Raw genomic sequence first — 25356 nt, 5'->3', positions numbered from 1 at the left:
ACTCAGCAAAGCTTTTATCAAACGGCAGAAGTTTTTTGGTTTAACCCTTTAAAGCCGGTCGGAGCAGCACGCTCTGTTTTGCATAAGTATTTTTAAATCCCGGTAGCTCTGCAACCACGTGAGCTAGCGCAATAATTTTTTTTGCATATGAAACCGGAGGAGTTGTACTTACATCTTATGCCATCAGCTTGTCCTCGCTCACAGTTTCCTTCCACATATAGCTTTGCAAAAACTGCATAAAAAGCACTTGCAGCAACAAAAACATAATATTCCAGAAACACGCTTTGCCGATCCGATCAGCTGTTCATAACACTTCCTACGTTGGAATAGACTGGTATACACCTATACTGGTGTTTTTAAAAGTTATGTTTGACTTTCTGACTTTCTGTGTCGTTTCTGGGATGCTTAGGACTCATATTGCACTGCTGGAAATAGTTTATTTTGATGCATATGCTGCTTTTTTGCAAATTTGCATTATAATATTTATTTTCGTTTTTCCTGCAGTGTATAAAAATTGGTGTATTTCAAAAATAAAACTATGAAGACACTCAAAATAAATTTCCTGTGGTGGGAAACTATTTTGTGCAACTTTTTTGTATTTACAGTTTTGAGGGATAAGCCTCTTAAATTTCTCTAACTAGAAATATATGTTAAAAAAACAAAAACGATTTTCAATTTTTTTGTAGTTTATTGCACTTTTTTGCAGTTTATGTAATTACTATGCACTTAATGCAGACATATTATTAAAATCTGGACTATAATGGTTGTATTGATGTATAGCAACTTGAAATGCTCCCAAAAATGGCTCCACAGCATGTAAAAATATAATATAAGCTCTGGCGGACTTGGTTCTATGGTAGGTCTTAAAGGGTTAAATCAGGGTTTTAGTTTTTTAAACCTCACCTTACCCACTGCCGTCTTCCTCCCAGCTTCATCGCAGATAACCAGATGAATGAAGCGTGTCTGCTGTTTGCTGAACACCACGCCGCCGTCATCGTCAAACGCAACCTGTGTCGCAATTTCCTGCTCCATCTGATCAGCATGCACGACTTCAACCTGATCAGCACGCTGACCATCAACCAGGCCATGGCCCGGCTCTGCCTCGTCCAGAGCCGGGCCACCCACAGAGACAAAGAGGAGGACGACGAAGAGGAGGAGGAGGACTGGGAGACGGCCGCGGAGTCCCAGCCGGAGCCGGATCCCGACCCCGATCCCGATCCGACGGAGTTTAAAACCTGCAGTAACGAGACCGCCAACAGCTCCCTGGAGACTGGAAACCAACTGGTGGAGGACGGCGGCGAGAAGCCGCATGCCAAGCAGAAATTGTCCGGCTTCGGCCCGGTTTTAAAGTGACTGCTCGGCTGGAGTGCCACGAAGATTCCCGAACAGAGCGGGAAGACTGAGGCCTGAGGCCAGAATCAAACAGGTGTTAAACACACACACGGGTCACTGCAGGGATTCTCAAAGGCAGGTTACACCAGGATCAACATGAACTTCACATCCTGGAAGTTACATTCAAATCGAAGACACGCTTTATGGTTTCACAGTTCATCCACGCTGAGAACTTTGATTATTTTTTAATTATTTTCATGTTTTTTCCATGTTGTTTGTCTGTTTCTGTAAATGTCTGAGTGTTTAACTCTGAGGTGCTCCAGTTTTATTTCCAGCCCGACACAGCTGTGGAGTGAGCACAAAGCAGGTTCGGTCTTAGGGCTGGAGGTGCAGAAGACGGTCGTACGCCTTCTGCAGATGACACGTTGCCTTCGAAAGAGGCGTCAACATTTCACGCAGCAGCGGCGAATTCAAACAGGGGGAGATGGTCCGTCTGCTCGGGACTGTTTTCAGCAGCGGAGTGATCCGTATTTGGTGCTCTCTTTGGTGCTACTTTGCCTCTCGAGACTCTTCGTTGGTGCTCTGAGTCGTTTTGTGTTCACTCCATCGTTCAAACCTCATGTCAGTCTTCCTCAGAGTGAAGCATCAATCAGTGACCTTCCGGGCACCCTCAGCTCCACCAAAGCTTTTCTTTTAGCAGGGAGTGTGTGCACATGCTCAGTAGTGTCACGGTTACGGCGTCTGATTGGGTGTCAAGAGCGTTGCTGCAAAAGGAAGTTTGACCAGTTATTATCAAGAAAGGTCAGGTTGAACCGCTGATGGTCGGGAGACGCCTGTTAGAGCCGTTGCTATCAGGTGATTTTACCTGGAGACGCCACAAAGTTCGTATTAACTGTTAACGAGACTCTCTGCACTTGTGTGTCTTTTTTCTCTCCCCCATGTGTATTGTTGTTGAGCCCCGCTCATGTGAAAATCATGTTCATAATAATTCTGCGAGTCAGAATATGAAGAAAATATATTTGTGCTCATACTGCGGAGCATTACCTTTCACTGTCCGTGCAGCGAGCTCGAGGGATCGCGTAAGATCGAGGGTGTTTCCCGTGTGATTCAGCTGCTTGTTAACTCAAACACAACGAGACAAAAGTCTCGAGCTTTCTTTGATCGGGTTAATCAGGAAGTTAATCCTCAGGTTTGGTTCATTTTTGGCATCCAGTGATCATGAAAACAAGATAATATTAAATAAATGGTTAGTTTTTGCTGCAATGCTCTCGTTTTGTATCGTTAAAGATAAAGTGAAGACTTTTCCTTTGCAGGCGTTTTTCTCTTTTGCTGCTTTAGTTCAGCTCGAGCCGCGACGATGAAAACTGACTCCTGCCAACGAGTTTTATCTGGAAGTAAAAGGTTTTCGCTGGATCGTTAAAGGTTCCAGCTTCCTGTGTCGGATCTGAGGGTTTATTGAACCTGTGACTCTGCTGTACTCGTGGGCACACCTCCCCTACAGTTGTGTTTTTCTTTAAACTACTGGTGCTAAATGTTTTTACTCCTCAGTGCATCTCCTTTCTTACAACAGATCTCCACTGCCAGCTCTCCAACAACGAGAAGCATGTTTAGTTGTCTGTTTCTTTTCTTTTTTTTAAAGCGACTGTTTTTCCTACAGTGCTGTTTTTACCGTGCTCTGAGCCCAGGACAACAAAAAACATTCGCTGTGCAGCAAAACTGGACAAAAATGCTCCTGAGAGCTCAGAGAGGCTTGGAAAGGCCACGTTCCTACTGTTGTAATCTAAATTGATAACTATAGGGTTAAACTGTTTATGCAGGTGCTGGTTCCAGTTTCTTTAAAATAAGAAATTGCTGCTTTATTTTGAAATTATTATAAACTGAATAGTTTAAGTTTTGGACTGATACGAGTTTGGCTGGTCTGTTTTGTGTTTGTTTGTTTTTTTCTTTTATTTGATCAATGAAATTGTTTTATTTAAAAAAAAAAGAAAAAAAAGAAACAAGAAAAGCCACTTATAAAACGAATGGTTCCACAGGGTTGTGATGTCGCTGTATGGTGTGGCGTTAATGCAATATAAATAATGTTGCTCCAACCAAAAAAAAACACGTTTTGATTAGGGAAAAAAACCCACCTGGAAGTCTAAAGTTGGCTGGAGGAGGTGAGGGTGGAGGAGGTGAGGGTAGATGGGTGGATCAAATCCAGGCCTTTCACACAGGACGTTTGGGGTTTGAGTCCACCATGATGTGAAAAGTTAGTACTGATTTATCACTTAAAGATAAATGAGACCAAGCGACACACTCGGAGACTGAAATAAGTATGAAAATGTGCAGTTCCTGTAGCGACCACCAGAGGCTCCCGCAGTGGATCAGTCTGTTAAAATGTCCAACTTTAATTTGTTTAAATAAACATGTTTTCAGCCAGATATAAAAAAATAATAATAAATTTCTGGATGGTTTCTTCCTTCAGAAAAACTGCACAGCTTAAAGTGGCCACTCTGACAAGTGCGTCAAACCATCTACTTCATGTAGATGATGTCATCTCCTCGCGTTCACATTTTGGTTTTGAAACCTGCCTTGGTAACCATGAGTGATCATATTTGGTTGTGTTTGCTAAGTGCTGTGCTAAGTTTAGGCTAATGCTACGCAGCTTGGTTAGCACATTTCATATCCATAAAGTTGATACAGCACACAGACATGCATGTCTGTTAATTGGTGCTAAGAAGCTCTAAAACTGTATGATTTTCCTTTTGGATTTTTGTTTATTAGAATTAGACGGGTCCATGTTGACACAGGCAGCTGTAGCTGTTAGCTCCTAGGGTGCACTGTATCCTTGCTAACCAAACTAGCTAGCATTAGCTGATAGCTTGTTACACCAGTTTTCATCCAGTCTTTTCACTTCTGGCTCCAAAAATCAACATTGTTGGAGGCCAAACTGTGAAGTCCAGAAGGCACAGTAACTTCGTCCATCTTTTAGCTTTCTTTACCCCCACGAATCTGCAAAATTGTGACGTCACAACAGTGTGACTGGTCCTGGAGCAACATTAAAATGATGAGGGGACACCAGCATGGCGGCACATGTAGTTGCTGAACACGCCCACTACACCTGTTATATATAAATGTAAATATGACTGTAAAAAAACAAACGATAGCTTTGTGATATGTATGTTTTTGAAACTCAAACACCATCAGTGACATTTTAGTAGGTATTTTTAGTTAAAGGACCAAAATGGGATTCATTTTCTGCAGATTTCTTTGCTCTTATGTGTCCTGCGTCATGTGACTCCTGGATCCCTGCTGCTGTCATTACTTTGACATTTAACCCCGGGAACACGTCGGGTAAAGATTAGACATGACAGACGAATCGCACCATGGGGAATTTTATTTTGAAAATTAAAACCGTGTTCCTGTATAGACTGTATATGAATGTTGGATGCATCTATTGTGGACCCTCTGTGTAGGTTTTTTGCGAAACGACACGAGTAGTAAATCCTGGAGTTCTTTCATTCTCCTGCAAGAGGGTCCCAAAAACACTCGAAGGCGCTGCCACACATTTGTAAATGAAAATATTTCATCACCCCACCCACTAGTAACAGAGTCAGGCAGTCCAGGTGCTGATGTTTTACCCGTGCCATTTTAGCCTAAATGCAGTACGAGCCTCCAGATGTGGGCAGCTGTGAGGCCATGGGAGCATAACGTCAGACATGATCATTTGGATGTATTTAGAGCTTATCGATCTTTTTTGTGTTGTTTTAAAAAGCTTTATGTCTGCTGGTGACTGATCCAGCCTGCTGAAATCTGCAGATCTGAAACCTTGTCTTTGTTCACGAGACCCAGCAGCGTTTTGCACAATACGGGAGGAGCCGTGTCGGCCAAACGAGACTTTTCTTTAACAATAATGTAAAACTAGTTCGAGTCACAATGGTTTTCTATTAAAGAGGACAATTTTGTAATAATATTGGCATCATGCTCCATTTCTTTCACCATCATTTCACCAAAGTTCACGTCACTCACAGCTCGGTCACACTAGGTTCAAAATAGGACAACAGTGACTAAGTGTCGTCGTTTCAGGATTGCACTGATTTCATTTGCTGTCTGAGACTGATTGCAAGTACTTGCTGCGACCAGCTGATCGCCCAGAGCTGCAACATCCCAAACCTCTGGGTGACTTTTGATCACAAAGTGATTGCACGTAGCTCTTCCCTCTCATGTTGCTGGATTGAGAGCTCTGACTTTAAAGCTGTTGTTTGGGTTTTTTTGATAAAGTCTTTTAAGGCTGTTGTGTCTGATCTGGTACTTTTCATTTATAGACAAATGTTGATTTATATTTTCTATAAATTATATTATGGCTGGAGCATTCCCTGCATGATTGTTCCAATATAATATTGTACAACGTTTTGCAAAGACAAACAATCAAAGCAATCTGCACGCTGGGTGTTCAAATCTTCCAAGTATGAACGTTAACTGCTCACACAACTATTGTTGGTAACTACTTTTACTGCCCTCTTGTGTCTGCAGTAGGGAACTACAACACAAATGCAGGCAGCAGCATTTCTAAAATACAGCGACCAATAGAAGTGAAGATGCACAGACGTCTTTATAGAGGTTTAGCAAACTGATGTTGTAGTTCCTGTCGTGACCACTGGGGGCAGCACAGATTAGAATACATTTGCCCCTTAAACAGGCAAATTAAACTTTAAAAAACGTGCATTGATGTCATTAATAAACCAATACATCATATTTTCAAAACTGAGAATCACATGATGACCTTTATTGAACACAATGTGAAAAGACCAGCAGTGAACACACATGCAATACAAAGGTTTGACCAGCAGGTGTCACTGATGTGACTTTGACACAAACAGGTTTGTTTCCTCCACCTTCAGACAAAAAATAAAATAAAAGGAGGGTTTTTTTGAGGTTGCTGGTTTCAGGACTTTTGTACCATCAACTGGACCAAATCCAGAGTCCCACAGTTCTCTAAAAACACGTAACACTGTGCTCAGTTGTGCAGGAAAACAGGAGAACATCTGTGAGCAACAAGCTGTCCTGGCCTGTCTTTGTATCAGCTGATAACAGATTACGCCAGGCGGCTGAAATGTGTCCAGACGTGTAATAAAAGCAAGACAAGTGAGCAGATAAATCCTATGACAGTGTGTGTGCAGAACACGTATGTAAAAACAAAAAGCTACGCAGGAAAACTCGCAATGTTAAGACATTTTTAAACCACATCAGGCCCTCTGCTCCACCAGAGTGCAAACATGAGCATGAAAATAAAATTGGCAGGGCAGGAAAAACCATGGGGAAACTTCCTGTACATTACCACAGACTTTACGCCGTTTAGTTGACTGTTTTGTTAAAATGGCTGCTGAAAGAAATGATAACGGATCGTTTGACGCCCTCCTCCTGCTTTAAATACTGTCAGCAAGCTTAAAAGTAACCATGTAACTAAAAACAGAATGAAACGCTCAGGACGCCACCTGTCACCAGAAATCAGAGTCATCAGCTGTGAAATTGGGACGCATGATTCAGATTTCATTTTAAAGCCTCAGCGTCACATTTTGGATTTCTACATGTTGATCCAGGTCACACAGGTGACCGAGGTTAGAGTCAAGATCAAGTCAGAAGTCCCCATAGACTCCCATGTTAAAAATGTCCATCTGTACAGCAGAAATAGACGTGTTTACAGCCTGCTGGCTGTCCGTTTTTAAGCCTCAACAAAATCTAAATGAGTTAAAAAAAATGTTATAAAGGAAAAATTGTGCACTGAGACCAAAACAGCTTCTGTATCAGGTTGCAAACATGTTTATTTCCGCTTTAAAGTTGCACATTTTTAAACATGGGAGTCTATGGGGACTTTTGGAGACATCTAGTGGACGTTGGAGGAACTGCAGCTCTTGGCCCTGATAATCATCACTTTTAGCCACTGTATTCGTCTGATTTCATGCAGGACTCTAACCGCAGGCTAACATGTAAAGGTCCTGAAATGGAGCTTCAGCTCAGATATTTCTGTGCTGCAGCTCTGAAGGATCAGATTGGTCAGAGAATTCTGAACGAGCCATTTTTATTCGATGCCAACGTGTGGTTGCTGTTCCCAAACGCCACGTGGAGGTTTATGGATACAATCTGATTCCTCAGGACTTTTACTGGTTTTGGTTTTATCCTCCTCTATAACCCGTGAAGTCCAAGTAACCCTAACCTGTAGTAACCATAGTAACCCTGTGCTATGAAATTATGCGATTTTCTCAGAAGTCAAACGCCAAAAACGACACAGTCCTTATAATCATGTCCAAACCTCAGGGTTAGGGGCTCGAGCTACTTCTCATTATCTCTGATGACTTAATAGTGCGTCCACATCAAACAAAGGCTTTGCAGAGGGTCACGCTGCCACTCGAGGTTTCTAAAAGTGAAGGGTAAACCATGTAACGTGATATCAGGGTGAATGCTGTGGGCTTCTGAGTGGCTGCAAAGTGGTTCACCCTCCATTTGGTGTGAAGACACGAGACCTCACTGGGTAAATGTGCAGATGGAAGACGGCTGAGCTTAATCAGTGTTACTCAGAAAGTGAGAGGACTGCAGGAGAGGGGACAGTTAGTCTGCAGTTTGTGACAAGCAGAAGGAAACGTCGGCAGACGCCGCCGGTTGAAAACTCGCTCCAGCGAGGAAACTCCAAAAGAGAAAGGCTCCTTGTTTGAGCTTCAACCCAACAGACGTGCGAGCGGCTTTTTTGTGTGTGTGAGGTGAAAAAAAGAGGAGCAGAAATGTTTGGACTGGAGGACTTTGGAGGAGCCGGCGTCTTAAAACACGAGCACCTTCCAGCCGGAGTGGGCGAAGGAGCAGCCGAAGAAGAGGCAGTCCACCGGCTGGTCCACCAGCCAATCGAACACCACCTCGCGGTTCCCCGAGCCGATCGTCACCCTCAGCTTGAAGTTGCCGCCCTCGCTCGTGTTGTTGTTGCTGATGGGGAACAGGCTCACCACCTCCATGTCAAAGGTCACGGCGGAGCCAACGGTGACGGCGGGCAGCTGGTTGGTCATCTCTTTCCCGTTGACGAAAACGGCACCTGAGGAGAAAAAGTTTGAGAGAATTCAACATTTGTTATTTATCGTAGAAAAGAATCGAAGCTGAACTTTAGTTAAATTGAAGTTTGAAGTTTAATTTTCAAGCATCTCGTTTAAATTTTTCCCACAGGAGGAATTCTACACTTCAGGAGGTTTTTCCACTCTCCTGTTTTCAGCTTTGGTGATTTTACTTTAAGTCTCTTTGTCTCCTCGTGTCCGACGATGCTCTGCTCTTTGCTTCTGCATCAACACAGAAGCTTTGCCTTGATTTGCCTGAAACTCGTCTCCAGACTGTTTCTTCATCTTTGCAGCATCACCAGTTCTTCTTCTTCTTCGACATCTGGTGGTTTTTTTTAATTTAAAGTGAAATTTTGGCTCCACCTTTCAGTGAGAGGCTTCAAACATTATACATCCCATAACTGGGAATAAATTAAATTATGGTCCATACTCACAATCCTGCCCGGAAATCTAATCCCATAATGGCTCCATCCCCCACCAGGAGGGAAACCATTGATCTAAAACACGCCGTCCACACAGAAAGCCTCATCACGAGAAACCTTTCAAAGTATCAGAACTTGAAGGAAATGACTTTTCAGATCTGATCAACAGAAATTAGAGACTTCAAGAGCAGTTTTTGGAATAATGGAATCAACAGTCTGCAGCCTGTTTTTATACTTCAATGAAGCTTAAAGTGCCGCTGTAGGAAAACAGCAGCGTGGTGGTTAGACCCTGTGGATCTCGCCATCTGATAGTGACTCCTCCCATTTTAAAGCCTCAACTTTAAACATTGTGTTTATATTTGTGTCTAAACAAGAACAATTTGCACTGACCTCATCATTTATTTACAGTCTTTGAAAAGGACCCATTAGAAATTAATCCGCCACTGAAAATAGTCCCTGACAAGTGCACGATTGTCTCTGGTGTAATTCAGTTTTGTTTGTTTTTCACCGATTCACAACTGCAGTCGCCTCAAGGTGCCTGGATTAATACAGAGAAATCCCAACAATCAAACGACCCCCTTTGAGAAAGCACTTGGCGACTGTGGGAAGGAAAAACTCCCCTTTAACAGGAAGAAACCGGCTGGGGGTGAGAGCCTTTCTTATCTGCCAAAAAACAAACATTTTCGAGGAGACGAATGAGTTTCAGGCTCGAATCCTCAGGGTGAGCCGCGCAGACTCGCCCTGAACAAGCTGAGTCTTTCAAGTCTATCTGAGGCGGCGTACCATTGGTGGAAATGCAGACAGCCTGGTCCCGCTGTAGTGACTCCTCCTCACTCTCGCTGTCTATGCACACGCCCAGACTGTCCCTCCGATCCATCTGACCTGCTGCAGAGATCCTGCACAGACACAAAAACACGCCGTTGACTAACTGTGGATTTGCATACATAGAAATGGAAAGATCTCCATCTTTAAAGCTTTGTTGTGGGCGTACTTGAACGTGAGCGTCTGGCCGCAGAAGTAGGTGGGCGCTTTGGAGTAGAGGACAGGGCAGCGCGACTGGGAGGAGTCATTGCGCAGAGCGATGTTCTTCCTGCTGCTCAGGATGTAGCCCTCGGTCCCTGAACGCCACTCTGGAAGGTAAAACAAACACACAGCGTTCGTTAGCGGACTACCAGACCACCTGATCTGCTTCAGTTTAACCTTTTAAGTATTAACACGGCTCCACACTGCAGTGGAGACAGAGACGGTCTCTGCTGGTAGCACAGAAACACAGAGGTCGTGCTGATGTTTCCATTAGATGCTGCCTTCCTGTTAGAGGCGCACTGATTGGCTAGTGACTGCATGAGAAGGCTGCAGCGAGTCCTGCGCACATAAATGCCTACAGGCCTGTGATGATGTCACGGTTCCTGCAAACAATTACAACACGACTGCATTCACAGCTCTGTTATTTCAGCTGCAGCCCGGGAGGCGTTAAAGGGTCTGAGAGTTAAAAACAGAATGAAAACTGGCAAATGTTTTAGAGAAAGGTCACAAAGACGAGGCAGAGGTCCTCGAAGGACGATAGAGTAATAATATTTAAAGTTATCTGTAGCCAACAGGAGGTGAAATCTTTGTTTCTTACTGATGCTCGTCCCCGTGCACAGAGCTAAGACAGATATTCCAGGACGGGTGATGTCATTTTCCAGAGAGCTGATTGGTCAGTAGGTGGTGGTTTTGTTCGTTTGGATCTCAAACAGAATCCAGCACACCTTTGCAACCCTGAAAACTCGGGCTTAAACCCAGCGTTACATCACCGAGCCCCAAATCTGGCTCACGGTCTGCGCCTCGGCTCAGCTGTCTGTGCTAACAGTTGCACGCCGTCACCAGCGAGATCACAGAGTGACACAGACATGGAAAACGCGCAAGCTAAAGTGAGGTCCTCTCTCCATAAGCTCAGTTCAGTCACCTGGAGCGCCATATTTTTAGTGCCTTAAAAGCCTGGAAGGCTTTTGGGAAGAGATGCAGGTCTTTGATTTGCTTTAGTAACTCCGACACAAGTGAACTTCACCGTTTGCTGCTACAGGGTTTCCCTCTCCCGGATGTCTCCACCTACCGTGCGGTGCCAGCGTGGTGTAGCCCGTCTGCGGGATGCTCCAGGGGCTCCACTCGGTGCGACCCTCCCCGCGGGCGCAGACCCTGAACAAATAATCCGTGTGAGGGTCCAAGTGGAGAACCAGGAACTCCGATTCCCGCCCGATGTAGGCGTCCTCATACTGGCTCCCCCCGCTGCCGGAGCGCCGGTACTGCAGCCGATAATCTGCAGCTGCGAAGTCCTCGTCCACCTGAAGCACAAACAATAACGTCCAGTTTTAATTAAGATGCAAACTTCAATGCATATTTGAGCTGCGATTCCTCGGCACAAACTTTCCCCACGAGCTGCAAACGTGTGTTTCCACCAGAGACTAAATGAACTTTTATCCACACAAACAGACGAGCTCGAAGGATTTTGGTCCCGACTGGTGCAGAGAAGACTTCACTGCAGAGGCTGACACTCAGGTGAAGTTTAAATGCTGTGAAAACTCAAACTTAAAGGACTTCTCTGAACTTCTGGCCCTTAAATACACTGGCAGTTTAACCTCCTCATTACACCGACCTTAACTTTCACTGTTTGAGTCGAGTAGTCTGCTTTTTTTAAAAGTCACACCACTACGAGCGTTTTACAGAGCGAGTGAGCAGCCTGCCTGGGGACTTTTATTTTGAAAGCTGACAGGATCTTCCTACCCACCTCTGTGTGGTGCGATGGGACTTTAAACAATCAGCATTATCTCAGATCGTGGGCTTGATAAGGTCTTTTGTTACGCTCTGCAAACTCCAACAAGCTTCCTGCTCGGTCTCTTCACCTGGAAAAGCACCGTGTGTGTCCCGTTTACCCCTGCTGACCTTACACCAGCGAACCAGGATGCTGCCTGGTCTCTCCTGCAGCTCCTCTATCTGCACGGGCGGGTGGGAGGAGACGGCGCCGTGGCGAGCCACCCGGTCCCTCAGCAGGCTCAGCAGGGAGTCATCAAACTGGGCTGAGACACACGGCACGTCCACCAACGCCGGAACCTCTGGCAGGCTGGAAAACACGCACACAGTTGTAAACAGCAGCTGATTAACTTTTTCCTTTAAACACCTGCAGCGAAACACCGTCGCCTGTATCACCTGTCCAGCTGGATGTGCATGGCCTTCTTCGTGAAGCTGCCCAGCTTGTCCTCCTTTTCTCCGAGGCCACATCGCAGAGCTGCTTCTCCTGCAGAGAATAAGCATGGATCATCTTTCTGCGCTTGCTTTTGCTCTGAATAATTGTGAAAACTGTGGTGGCTGTAAATCATCGTCTCTCCTTCCTGAAAAGAATATTTTGCAGCTGTGTTCGTGGCAGCGTTTGTGCGACCCACCCTCTCTCAGCAGCTCGTCGGCCTGGCCCACGCCGTGCTCGATCAGGCTCTGACAGTCGTCCAGCGGCTTGATGCTGTCGGCCTCGATGGTGTCGACCTCAGTCAGGAGGTTAGCCAGCCGCTCCGCCAGCAGTCGAGTAGCCGCCGCCTGCAGCTCGGCGAAGTGCTTCCGGAGGGTCTCGCGGGCCTGACCCGAGCTGCCTCGAATCTGAGCCACCAATCAAAGAGGAAGAAGGTAAAAACAGGTGAGGATGTGAGAGAACAACATAACCGAGTGTTTCTGTCATCAGACGTCTCCTCGTTAGCTTTATTGGTGCTGCTTTGTGTTTTCTTTGGTCTTTGCTTGTTTCAGCTCCTGAACAGATTTTAGCCAAAGAGTGAAGGGAAAATATAACATTTAAGGGCAGTGTGACAGATCATCACACACTAATTGTAACATAAGCTGAAAAATAACAACAATAATAATGCAAATTCAAAAGTGCCAAATTTCAACCTGCCAGTGTCGTCTGAGCGCTCGGTCTCAAGACCATCAAGAAAAAAAACACGTTTCTAAAAGTCGGGTCGGGGTCGTGTTTCCCACTGCGGAGCATCTTCTCTCCTTCAACATCAGTCTGTAAACATCTGGGAGCAGCTGCTGCACTGTTGGGAGACAAATGCCTGATGGAGGATTCTCGCTGCTCAGCAGTCCTCTTCTTTGTCCTGTTGTGAGTTCGTGAAGCTCCAGATGATCTCATCCGGTGAAAGGTCGCACAGACGGTGATTTATGGAAGTGTTTTTGAGCCCGTGCACTCGTTTCCATCCCAGAATCGTGCCTGTTTTTAATCACGGGTAGGGCTGCCACGATTAGTCGACTAGTCACGATTACGTCGACTATCAAAATCGTCGACGACTGATTTAATAGTCGACGCTCGTTTGAAGCTTTGTAAGATCACAAAAGACGCAGGAATAAGTAGTAGGATTTAAGAGTGTAATAACGGACTGAAACAGAAGATGGCAGCACTGCATGTACAAGGATGCCAGCTGCCGTTAAACCCCGAAGAAGAAGAAGAAGAAGCTGTGTCCCAGAATTCATAGCGCGGCCCAGCTCAGTTTTCCAGCGGCAGCTAGTTAGTTTTAATATTACTCTTATTATTCTTTCTGGGTCACAAAATAAACGTTTAACATATTTTCAGGCGAGAATGTAGCTGTGTAAACCTCAAATATCCGCTCAGTTTATCAAGACACCACATATTTTCAAAAGCTCTCCGACGTTTTCCGAGACGTCTGTTACCCACTAGCTCGATAGCTAGCCGGGGGCTAGGCTAACTAGAGCCGTGAGAACACCGGACTCCCGGCTTCAAACCCACCGCCATCTTTCGCTACTCAGGTTAAATATATATAAGTCACTTAGATAACTTAAAAATGTTATTGTTTGGCTTTATTTTTTCATCAAATTTTAAAAAACTATCATCGTCTTTATTTTTAGTTAGCACAGACCTTAAACACTTAAAGCTGTAAGCTAATGATAGTTATATAAGAGCAGATGCTGCTGGTGCAATAAGCTGTAGTTTTACGTCCATTGGATGATGATCTGATTAGTCGACTAATTGCAAAAATAATCGGTGACTAGTCGACTATCAAAATAATCGTTTGTGGCAGCCCTAATCACGGGTACCTGATTTTTGGCCTCATCTCAGAGCCTTTTGATGAGATTATACTGAGATGTTCACATAGAGGAACGGGTTGGTGAACTTCTGTCCATCTTTATGTCTGAGAAGCTCTGCCTCTCTAAGAAGCTGATTTCATACCCGATGATGTTCCTGACCTGCTGCCCTTTAACCTGACTAGCTGTAAAAATCTTCCTCCAGCTGTTTGGTTGTTGCACAAATCATCACCTTCTGTATTTATTTACGGTGCACACAGCGTCCCAGCTGTTGTGGGGTTGTACTTTAAGCGCTTATAAATCAGGAAACATTCAGAGTATGAAGGTAAAGTTCTGCAGGGCTTCATCACACGTACTAAAGTTATTATACATTTAAAAACACAGTCGGTTGATTCTGGGTTTTTTTGGGAGGAACCGATAGAGTTTCATTAAACGACCAGCAACAGTTACGCCGCAGTTAGCGCTATGACCTCACACAGAGGCGGTGCGGACCGACTGCACACACCAGCAGCTCATGAGGAAGCTGACTTGCTCATCATCTGCAGTCGGCGGAGGTCATGTTTCAGTTCCTCTTTGCAGAACACACAGAGTGAGATTTCACAATGAGTGTACGGAGAGCGATGGCAGGAAACGGAAGGCTGATTGACAACTGCTGCACTGATAAAGCAGCGACTGCATGACGACGGAAAGCCGCTCTGCCAGAGTACACTCGGATCTTTCTGTGTGTGTGTGAGCGGTTTTCCATCATATCCTGAGAATTATCAGCTGGACACAGATGAGCAATTATCAATATTTTGGGATTTGAAAAGTAAAATAAGACTAAAGATATGATCCAAACACGAGGCAGGACAGAAATAGTTTTCCTCTTACAAGAAGAGAGATGCTGCAGTGATAGCATTGTCTCAGATCTCAAACACACACTTTGGTATCCCTTATTCGCTGTGTGTGTGTGTGTGTGTGATGTTTCCTGGGCTATAATCTGGTGGGGAGCCGTCTCCCTCTGTGGGAAATCAGCGGGTCATGGGAAAGAAAAGAAAGCACATCTCGATCCAGGATAACGTGCGATGGAACAGCTGAGGGAGGTGGAGGGAGTCTCAGCTGCACTAACAAAACAAATGAAACACATCACACATCAAATTTTACTAACAAGTCTGCAGATTGTTTCTCTGGATGAAAAACTACGTGTGTGTGGATCAGCTGGAGGGGCTCAGGTTTGCTTTGTGATACATTTATGTGCTCTGGTTTGAGACCGCACTGATTCAGTTAGCATGGCGACTCTTGCAGGAGACAAAATACTGATGGAAAGGCGGACAGGAATTCATAGTAACCGGATCACAGACAGCGGCTAAAGCCTAAACACCGTTATCATCACCAGCAGCACCAGCAGCACCCCTCTGATATAAATCATGTCAGAGAAAGATAAAAACTGGAAAAAAAAGGCAGATTTACCAACTGGAAGTCGCTCGTGGAGCAAAGGAATACATGATTATGTCCCAGGTCACCTACATATTACACCTACAGGAGCAGCTCAGCCTCGCCATCAAGTCATCAGAGCGTCACTTACAGTTCCTTCCATCCATCCTCTTCTGCTTACCAGGAAATCTCCTTTTTAACTTCTTTATTAGTGTTTTTTATCCACTTTATGTGTAAGTAACCTAACATGCTTAGGTTCAAAGGGGGGTGGGTCAACTTCAAATATAACACTGAACAGTGTAGGTGATTATCAGCTGCACAGGGCTGGAGGCGGGGTACAGCTAAAAGCGTCCAATCAGAGACGCGACACACTCTCACACCCACACCTACAGCCAATTAAGAATCACTAAAGAAGAGATGTTTGAACCCAAAGTCACCCACTACTGCCCCCTGGTGGCGGCATTTTTAGCTATATTTTGAATTTAATGGCTGCCATCCTGTCCTGGTTAGTCGGCGCTCTCGTGCCTCAGCTTTCTGTCGCTCAGTGTGGAAGGTGAGGTGGAGGCTGTCAGCAGGAGCTGGTCATTTTCATTGGAAGATGGTCTTTATGGTAAAATAACCTCCCCCGCCAACTCTATGCCTTCCCCTCAATTATCTATAGATACCCATTTTTATACCACCCTGTGCACATGTCTATGTCCATCATTTTAACCAGACTGACTCACTGTTGGAGCCCCCTGTGGAGACTAGAGGAACTGCAGTTGCTGCTTATTCTGAATGAAAAAACAACAATCCCATATTTTGTGTTCTTGGACCAAAATCTGCCTCGTTTCTCTCCCGCTCTCCTTTTTTAATCTCTCCTCTAACGCTCGCTGTGCGTCCACAGCGACAGGAAACAGCAGCATTGTTTACTGCGAGCAGCTGGAGGGGTAAAACTAGACAGCAGGGGGAAGGAAGAGATAGCAGAGAGGGAGAGGGGAGGGAGGGGGGAGAATTTACTCTCCCGGGATTCTTCAGAGTCAGGAGTGAAGACAAATCACAGCGCCTGGGCCTGGACGAGTCTTTCAGAGTGAGCGGGTGCAGTGAGACAGACAAAGAAAGCACTGGGGGAGTAAAGCGCATCACAAATCAGGATGCAGTACCTGTTTACGGGCCTGGTTGAGGCCATGCAGGCGCTGCTGGAGTTCGCTGCGGTAGTTCTGCGCCGCCTCGATGCTTTCCTTCGCCTCCTGCAGCAACACGTCCACCTCCACAGACATCCTCCCGGCCTGCTGTCACACACACGAGGGAGGGACACTTACTAAACACACCCAGAACGCAGCGTAACCTGAAACTAAACACTTAGAAGATGTATTTGCACAGATGACAGAGGCTGAAAAATGACTGCAGCAAACAGAATCAGGCCTCAGTAATCATGTTGTTTTTAAATCACAGACAAAACAGAAACGTGTTGTCCTTGAGAGGCACACGGTGTCCCTGACGCTTCATCTTCTGTTTCACCTCGAGTGTAATAATTTACAGCATGAACATCGTGTTGTATTCACAAAGCCTGCAAACTAAAGACTGGGACCATAACCTGGCTGTAAAGTGTTTCAGGTTTCTCTACATTCAGACCACAGGAGTCGCCCCCTGCTGGCCATTAGAAAGGATGCAGGCTTAAGGCAGCTTTGCATTGAATTAACTGTTTACGGCACAAAGCGAGTGACTCAGAGTGACTGAGCGGACACCAGCGTGTCCTGTAGCTGGTCGTGACTCATCGATGCAGACGTCTCATTGGACAAACATAATTCACCTCTGCAGAGACGCTGCTGTGGCTAATAACCAATAACAGAGTAACAGACTCGATCTTCTGCTAGAAAACTTCAAGTCAACCAAGTGCGTTGAGCGTTTTCAGTGACAGAGGAAATGAGACAACAAGTAAACCACTTCCTCTGCTGCCAGCCAGCCGCAGTACCAGCCGCTTTACGACACGGCGACAACACAGGACTTCTGGTTTCACTGCAGCGGCGTGGGACCACATTCTTCACGACCTTTACGTACAATGCTCAGAGTGGTCCGCCAGCCTCACATAACTACGAAAATAAAACCCCACAATGATCATAAACACGCTTTAATGAGCCTCTTCCTGTGACCTTAATATGATTATCAAACATCAGTAGAATAATGCTTTGTTACTGATTTTGGCTTCATTTTAATGTCAAAAGCAACGACTGGAAACTGATAACATGGAGTTCGTCTAGTTTTAAAACTGCAGCTCTGTCCGTCTTCACGTCTCTGCACCGGGAGCCAAATGACCTCTAAGACCACTTTTACAACAGCAGACACTCAGGTTTATCAGAGTAATCAACGCTGGAGGGTCCCTGAGCTGTTTAGAGTGTTTTAAAGTTAAATTTTTAGACATTTTTTAGCCCTCAAATGATTTTTGTGGACCTCGTTTTTGTCGATCGTTTAAAGGAAGCTACAGTTTTAGCATCCACAGACTGTTAAACCTAGAACATCCTAATAAAAACATTATTATGGTATTTTAACTTTATCCTCCCTAAAAATCCAGTTCCCTCACAGCTAAACCGTTCACTTCACTTTCATTTAGTTTATTCATTGGACTCGAATCCGAGAGGAATCGTGTGAATCATGTGATTCGATGCTTTCCTCAAAGCGTTCCCAAACCAGCAGAGATCACTCCAGAGTGTCCTGGGTCCACTCCAGAGCCTTCTCCCAGTTGGACATTCCTGAAACACCTCACCTAGGAGGGGCCCAGGAGGCATCTCAGCTGGCTCCTTTCAGTTTGGAGGAGCAGCTCCACGCTGATATGTCAGTGTAGGGTCTCAGTCATCCGGGTCATGGTGGTCTTAGGAGAAAAGAAACTGACTGGACTCCTTTAAGTTTTGTGAAGATGTTTCACCTCTCATCAAATGACAAGATAAAGGAAAACCCCACTAAGGTTTAATTCCTGGGACTCTCCACCTGGATTTGGTTTCTGAACTGGAGAAGCTTCTCGGATCAAAGCTCCATTGCTCTACTCTGATGTCTTCACTCTCTGTCTAAAGCAGAACCCAGCTGTCTCATTTCTGCCTCTTTCATCTATGATCTTATTCCTTCAGACCCATGGCTCGTGGCCACAGATGAGGAATGTAGATTGACAGTTAAACCAACAGCTTCACTCTCAGTTCTTTCTTTAGCACAACTGTTAAAGCGTCTACATCACTAATCAACCTGCTCCAGTCTCCCTCTCAAAATGACAAAACCCCAGAGATACTTGAAATTCTCCACATGAGGCAGCAACTAGTTTTAAATCCACCCTAATCCGGCCATGAACCACGGCCTCGGACCTTGAGGTGCCGATTCTCATCCCAGCAGAAGTTGGAGGTTACCTCGTAACGAGGCCAGCAGAGCCTCTTCTTCCACCAAAAGAGGAGATCACATAGCAGGTCTGGCCAACATGCACTGGAAATATTCCTGATTTACTGAAACAATGTGGATCAAGCTCTTACAAGTAACTAAGGCTTCAAAATGAGTAGTAGAGTAAAGGCTTTGGCACAAAGCTTTACAAGAAGTCTGCATATTTTAGCTTCTTCTTTATTTAGCTGTGCTCTCAGCTCTGTGCTGCTTCGTTTTATGTTCAGCGTTGCAAATGATCGTTTCATCACTTCCACCTCACTTGATTTGCATGTCACTGAGTAAAATAAGCCAAACATGACTCAGTGCTTGGTGAAGAAACCCTGATTAGTGTAAGACGTTTGCACACTCCTCTTTACAGAAACTCTGTAATCCTTTCTTACTTCTTTCTTCTCAAAGCTTCAGCTCGCTCCACAAATTTTCAGACTGGACTGAGGTCTGGCTAGGCCTCTCCTCTGTTGCCTTGTCTATGTTTTGGGTGCATGTTTTGGCCCCATGCACTGTGATGAAGTCATCCAGTAGCCCTAAAAACCAGCCACGAAGCACAACGTCTCCACCTCTGCGCTTGACTGAGGATGGTGTTCTTTTGGTCATACTCAGCATAACTATTCCTCCAAACACGGCGGGTCGAGTTGATGTTTTAGACGTTCAGGGGCAAACTTAAGACGTGCCTGTACATGCGCACTCTTGAGCAGGGGGACCTGCAAGATTTCAATGCACTGCAGTGTGCTATCAGCGGTGTTCTTGGTGACTGTGGTCCTGACTGCCTTCAGTTTGATAACGAGCTCCTCCCGTGTCATGTTGGGCTGATCTGCCACCTTTCTCATGATCATCCTCACCGAGCAAAGATCTTGCATGGAGCTCCAGACCGATGGTGACTGATAGTCTTTTTATCAGCGTCTTCCTGATGTTTGATAGCTCGTTGGTCTTGCCCAACCTTGGAGAGGCTGGAACAGATTCTGTGGACAGGTGAGCTTTGAACACACAACGAGTTGCGATCAGGAGAAGCAGTTATTCCTGCTGGGCTGTAGGGGATCAAATACTTCTTTCTCCCAGTAGCATGCAAATCCTTTTTTAATTTTCATGTAATGTGTTTTTTTTTCCTGGATTTGTGGTTGCTATTGCATCTCCATTAAAATATTTCTAGGAGCACCAATCAGCTGCAGGAGCGTAGCTGAACTCTTATTGGATGGATCTGGACACTCAAAGGCCACGAACAGACGAGACATTAGTCACAGGAACATATCTAATCTTACCTGTATGACGGAAAGCATCACCTGAGTTCAATTATTCAAAGTACTCTGAGATAAGTGAACCTGAGCAAATGTCAAAGTGCTGTAACAGCGTCCACTTTAATAATTATTTTAATGTAAGTTTGAAAATTAAGACCATAAAACAAATTCAGCCACAAACCTCTGAGAGAAGCAGCAACTTGTCCTCACAAAGGGGATAAAAGCAGCTCTGTAGACAGATTGAAAGTGAAGCTGAGGTGGATTACCACCAGCCTTCAACGTCTTCCTGTCAGAGGTGTCTGCTGACAGGTTACACGTTTAAAACCGATCCTTTATCTCATCGATTAATCTGTTTATTTCACAGGTTTCCCACAAATTGTGGTGTTTATTTTCTCTCAATGTTTACCCGACAAACATTCATACCTAATCCTTTAAACTCTTCTACTGAATCACTTTAATGTGATCTGATAGTTTCTGAGCTTGTATTTAAAACCACATTTAAAGGTTTTTTGTATTCTTCTTTATTTTGGGGTGAATGTGAGATAACAAAATAAAAAAACATTAAAAATGACTCATTATATATATTAAGAAATTATCTATTTCGAGTCTTTTTTGCATGATAATAACTCCTCTGAGCACAGCTTTTACACCACTGCTTTGGGGCTAATATTCACCTGCATTTGGTGCTTGTTGAGTGAATTTAGGACCCTGGAAGGAGGTCTCTGAGGAGTATAAATACTCCAGTTCTGAATCTATTTTGGTGAAGGCGGTGTTGGAAAAAATATCTTTTTGTTGACATAGAACAATGAAATATATCACAAAAATGCTGGATTAAATGATTTTCATGCTACAGAATATCTGGCTTGGATCTTAATGAACCTTCTGATGCTTCGGCAACATTCAGTGACGCGTTGGATCGCGAGTTTTGTCTCTATGTGAAGCAGGTGCGTTAAGTCTGAGCCAAGTCCTTCTCGAAGCTGAAAGTAATGACGCTACCTGCAGCGGTCGGCCACGCTTCCTTTAAAGCATCTAAAGAGGAAGTTACTAAAATGCATCACGCTCCCGCCACATACAGTATGCAAAGTGTCACATGTGGTCTGCTGCTGCAGGTTATGGAGGAAAGACATAATAATAAGGTGTAATCTATACAAGAAATCCAGCACAGCAAATACTTTTTAACCTTTAACCCCTGCTAATGAGTCCTGGTGATTAAAGTGAAACTTGGAGATAAGTCGAATAATTTATACTGTAAACTCCAGTGTGATTAAAAAAAAACTAAAAAAACTAAGGTTAAAATTACTTCAATGGAGTTTTGCTACTGTGCAAAAGTCTTGAGCCACCACTTGCTTTTTATATTTTCCGAGGAAAAAAAGAAAAAGGTGCAGCGATGTATCGAAACGTGCAATCATACATAGAAACACAGTATGTAAGAGAAAACATCTACCAAGTAAATCCATTTGGTATTTTTCAGCACAGCCTGAACTCTCAGGCAGCTTTCTGTGATTTCTTTAAGTATCTGTTCTCCAGATTCTTGAAGGACATTCAAAGCTCTCTGGATGTTTCCCACGCTGCTTCAGTCATGTTGAGGCTCTGATCCATGACTGATGCTTGTGTGTTTTTCTATCCAGATACGTTTTTACTGCATTGGCAGTGTGTTTGAGATCATTGCATTCAGAGGATTTCCAGATGGTACAGCATGGTGGAACAAACCGGGATGTCCAACACCACGTGCTGAGATGCAGCTCCCAACAATGGCAGAGCCTCCACCGTGTTTTACAGACGGCTGCAGACTCACTGCTGCACCTCTCTGCTGACTTCGTCCATAAATACTGGACATGATTAGAACGACACATTTCAAATGCAGATTTGTCTGTAACACCTGTTTTGCCTATGTTCAGTCAAGTTCTTGTGTCATTTTTATACGTCAGCCTTTTCTTTCTGTTTCCCTTCCTAAGAATGGCGTCTCGACAGCCGCCCTTCCACTGAGACCATCTCTGATGAGGCTTCAGTGAGCAGTAGATGGATCAGCTGAAGGTACAGATGCATCTCGCTTTGCTGCTGTAGATATTTTTTGTCCTCCACTTGTTCAGTTTTAAGGATACACTGCACAACATGCCAAAATATGCCAGGTTTTTGGCTAATAGCTCTCTTTGGGAATCACTTTGCTGCTGTTATTCCTGTCAAACTTTTACCTTTAGCATTTTTAATACAATCATCTAAAGAAATGAGAACAGGCTGTGCTTTTGTGACAGGCTGCTAGTAACAAAATGCAAAAAGATACAATTTGAAGTTGGATCTTTGCTGTGTAGACACAACACTGGTTCTCCCTTCAGCGTACTTTTTACACCCGAATGGTTAATAGGTCAGAGTTTAAAATCAGTAAACCTGTGAAAACGGTCAGGTACAAGGACTGGACTGAAAATGAGTGAAAACACAGCCAGTGCAGAACTTTGAAAGACCTTCAGAGAGCTGGAGAACTTTTGAAGAGCTCTTCAAAAAACTGTTACACTAAAATCTGGCTCATTTGAAATAAAACAAACAAATTAGGGGTGGCTCAAGATTTTCGCACGGTCCTGCCATACCAATCACCTGAATCAAACTAAACAGGACGTTTTCTGTTGATGCACAGACAGACAACCGACACAGAGATCCAGTGTCATGCCTCCAAACAAAACCCCAGTATATATATTTATACGCATGAATGCAAATAAGTATGCAGGCATGCAGTCACTTTGACATAAACAGCGCCCACTGCTAACACTGCTCCTCGACTCTCACGCTCCTTTAACAGCCCAGACATTGTTTTACACCCTTCAAAAAGAGGGGTGCAGGCCCTCTCTCCCTCTGTCTCTGTAATCCCGTGGTTTATAATCCCTCTCTCTGAGCGCTCAGCCAGGTCGACTGGGTTCCCCTCTCTGTTTAGATGACACGGGTGTGGCTAGAAACAAATGAACAGGAATTTCTCCTCCTACTTTTTATTTATTCTCTAAAGAGTTCAGCCGTCTGTGTCTCTGGGATATTTAGGTCAACCTGCATGGAGCGATGACCCGCTGTCCTGCTTTCAAGCTCCCCCACACCGTTTACGTGTGCTGCAGCGGGGCTCCTGTGACACTTTAGCAGACAAAAATCAATGCTTTTTAAGATCTGTGTGTAAATAAATGAAGCCTACAGTGTGTCAAAAATAGACCTTATAGTTCAGCTTTTATAAACAAGCTCTAACTACAAGTTGGGTATGCAATTATCCAATCAACAAAGGCATGCTTCTCTTTGCCACACATGACAGTTGAGTCAATCTCTTGGGAATTTTTGGACTATTAAGCTGTTTTACTGTCTAAGCACAACTATTTTAGCCACAAAAGTGTTTCTCACTTTTTCTCATTATTATACAAGATTTCCTCCACAGGGAATACTTCCGCCTTACCCACAACAACTTTTTGTGCATTGTTGAGACATCCTAAAAGTGTGCATCTCCACTCATGCTCTACTTGTGCAATAGTCTTTGCTTCAATACACATCAGGGAGCAGGGCTGTAAACACTTATCTAATGCTGCCCTAGACGGAGAAAGAAAACACTGAATTTGTATCACGATGGTTATAGTGAGTACTGTGTACTACATACTGTATCGTGAACAGGAAATTAAGCTGGTGAGGCTGTAAATAGGTCATTTTTCATGACCTTAGTTTGAATTTTAGCTTCATGCTAAACAAGCACAAGTTTCCAAGAAGAAACTAGAAGATGCAACCTTTCAAATGAAGTCTCATTTGGGTGAAGAGTCAATAAAAATGGTTGGATGCTAAGAGGTTAAAATACCATATGTCAACAATAAAAACAATAAAGATGACACATTGCATGTCAGAGGCCACAAACATATCCTCTACATCAAAAGTGTTCTGAATATGTATTAAAATCAACCTCAGTGTTGCATTTAAATGCCCCAAAATGTGTGGATTTGAATGTAAAGTTGATAAAGCTCAGCTAGAATGTCCTTAAAGAGGCCTGAGGCAGCTCCTCTGAGCAAGCTGCACATGCAACAGGAAAGCTATGACAGGCACTCAAGTGCAAACCCACGCTATTATTATTATTAACAGCGCAGGAGGCATCAGACATGTCGTGGCTCGCTTATGTTACTTCCGTATTTTGCAGTTATTTTCTAGATAAACTCCCGCCCACCGCCAACTGCAGGGGCTTCTCCAGTCTTTTTAAAAGTGCTCGAGAATGCATAAAATGTGTGACTGCATAGCTCACTCTGCGTGGTTTCTCATGCTCTGGAGCTCCAACAGTTGAGTTGAGCCGAACTCTGCTGGGAAAACTCCCATTTTTAAGTTTGTGCTGGTGTCGGCAAACAATAATAAGTCATAACAAAACAGTACATTGTTTTTTATTATATATAAGTTGTTTAAAATAATTCGGCATGAAAACTATTTAAAAGTAATAACACTCTTGACTGAAAGTCTAACCTAAAGGACAGTACGTGCTGTTCGTGTAAGTGAAAGAGGACGGCGATAATACGATAATGACAGAAGAATTTAAAATGTAGAGCTGCTCTTGTCGTCTTTAAAAAATCAAGAATACATAAAATGTTTAATAATGTAAGTCACGCCGCATAATTTCTCACATTTTTGGTCCTGGGGTGTCTTTTAAAGTTGGGTTGAGCCGAACTCCGTTAGAAAATCACCAGTTTTCCAAGTTTACGCGAGTGGCAGCAAAAACGATCAATCATAGTAAAATATTATTTACTTTGAAAAGATTTGCAACGTTTTAAAAAAAATCGGCATGGAATATTTTTAGCAGGTAGCAACTTTTCCCCTGAAAACCCAAACTTAATGGATGCTTCGTGCTGCTTGTCAGGCTGAATTTAAGAGGATGAGGAGAGCGTTCGACCAACTGCCGAGAAAGTTGTAAAGTATGAGGCGTAAACTGGTAATAAAGAGGTGATGAAGAGGGAGGACAAAGAGTAGATATACACGAGTTGGTGTTGAGACTAGTTTGTCGTCAGCTTCTCAGAATAAGGTCGGAAACCTGAGAAAAAGTTGGAGCTTGCTTGTTGTGGAAAAAAGACAATGAAATCGGAGCACGCTTGAGAGAACAAACACATTAATCACGACAACAAGACAACCGACACATCGACTAAATCAACAGCCCTTCTTAACGTGTGGAGATAAAAACCCCAGTCGTACCTGTTTTAGTGCTTTCTGGTGGCCATTTCTTCCCGAGACTTATGAATCAGCTCGAAGCCGCCGCCACACCGATATGCCCAAGTTTTCACTCAAGTCCAAAAATGACACTTCCGAGGCTTTAAGGGCAGCAGCCAATCACAGAGGAAGTCGCTTCGAACGACAAGGCAATCAACCAATAGGAGTAAGATATTCTCTCTTTTCCCCACCCTAATCAGACTACCTTCTAATCGAAGTGGAACTGATGGAAGTTAA

At 44.2% G+C, this 25356-nt stretch overlaps 2 protein-coding genes across 3 annotated transcripts in view; one reads left to right on the top strand and one right to left on the bottom strand.

The window, feature by feature from the left end:
• Nucleotides 1-6781, top strand: part of LOC146519452 (polycomb protein suz12-B-like) — a 20863-nt gene extending 14082 nt beyond the window's left edge. The window contains exons 16-17 of the mRNA XM_085156661.1: nt 930-3888; nt 3962-6781. Coding sequence (XP_085012787.1) covers nt 930-1353 — 424 coding nt within the window. The 3' untranslated portion in view covers nt 1354-3888; nt 3962-6781. The remainder of the gene's footprint in view (nt 1-929; nt 3889-3961) is intronic.
• Nucleotides 6077-25356, bottom strand: crlf3 (cytokine receptor-like factor 3). 2 transcript variants are annotated; one of them, XM_085156664.1, is made up of 9 exons: nt 25105-25356; nt 16441-16566; nt 12244-12451; nt 12011-12098; nt 11747-11924; nt 10920-11148; nt 9819-9957; nt 9611-9723; nt 6077-8389 (listed from the first exon to the last, which is right to left on the bottom strand). In XM_085156664.1, the coding sequence occupies exons 2-9, from the start codon at nt 16555-16557 to the stop codon at nt 8124-8126; spliced, it is 1338 nt and encodes a 445-aa protein (XP_085012790.1). In that variant the 5' UTR covers nt 16558-16566; nt 25105-25356; the 3' UTR covers nt 6077-8123. The 2 variants fall into 2 exon arrangements, with proteins under 2 accessions (XP_085012790.1, XP_085012788.1); XM_085156662.1 differs by having other exon boundaries at nt 16441-16569; nt 25105-25352.

The sequence above is a fragment of the Neolamprologus multifasciatus genome, chromosome 4 (assembly GCF_963576455.1).
Source record: "Neolamprologus multifasciatus chromosome 4, fNeoMul1.2, whole genome shotgun sequence".
Taxonomy (NCBI): Eukaryota; Metazoa; Chordata; class Actinopteri; order Cichliformes; family Cichlidae; genus Neolamprologus; species Neolamprologus multifasciatus.
The sequence above is the reverse complement of the archived record's forward strand: the minus strand, read 5'-3'. Positions and strand labels throughout refer to the sequence as shown.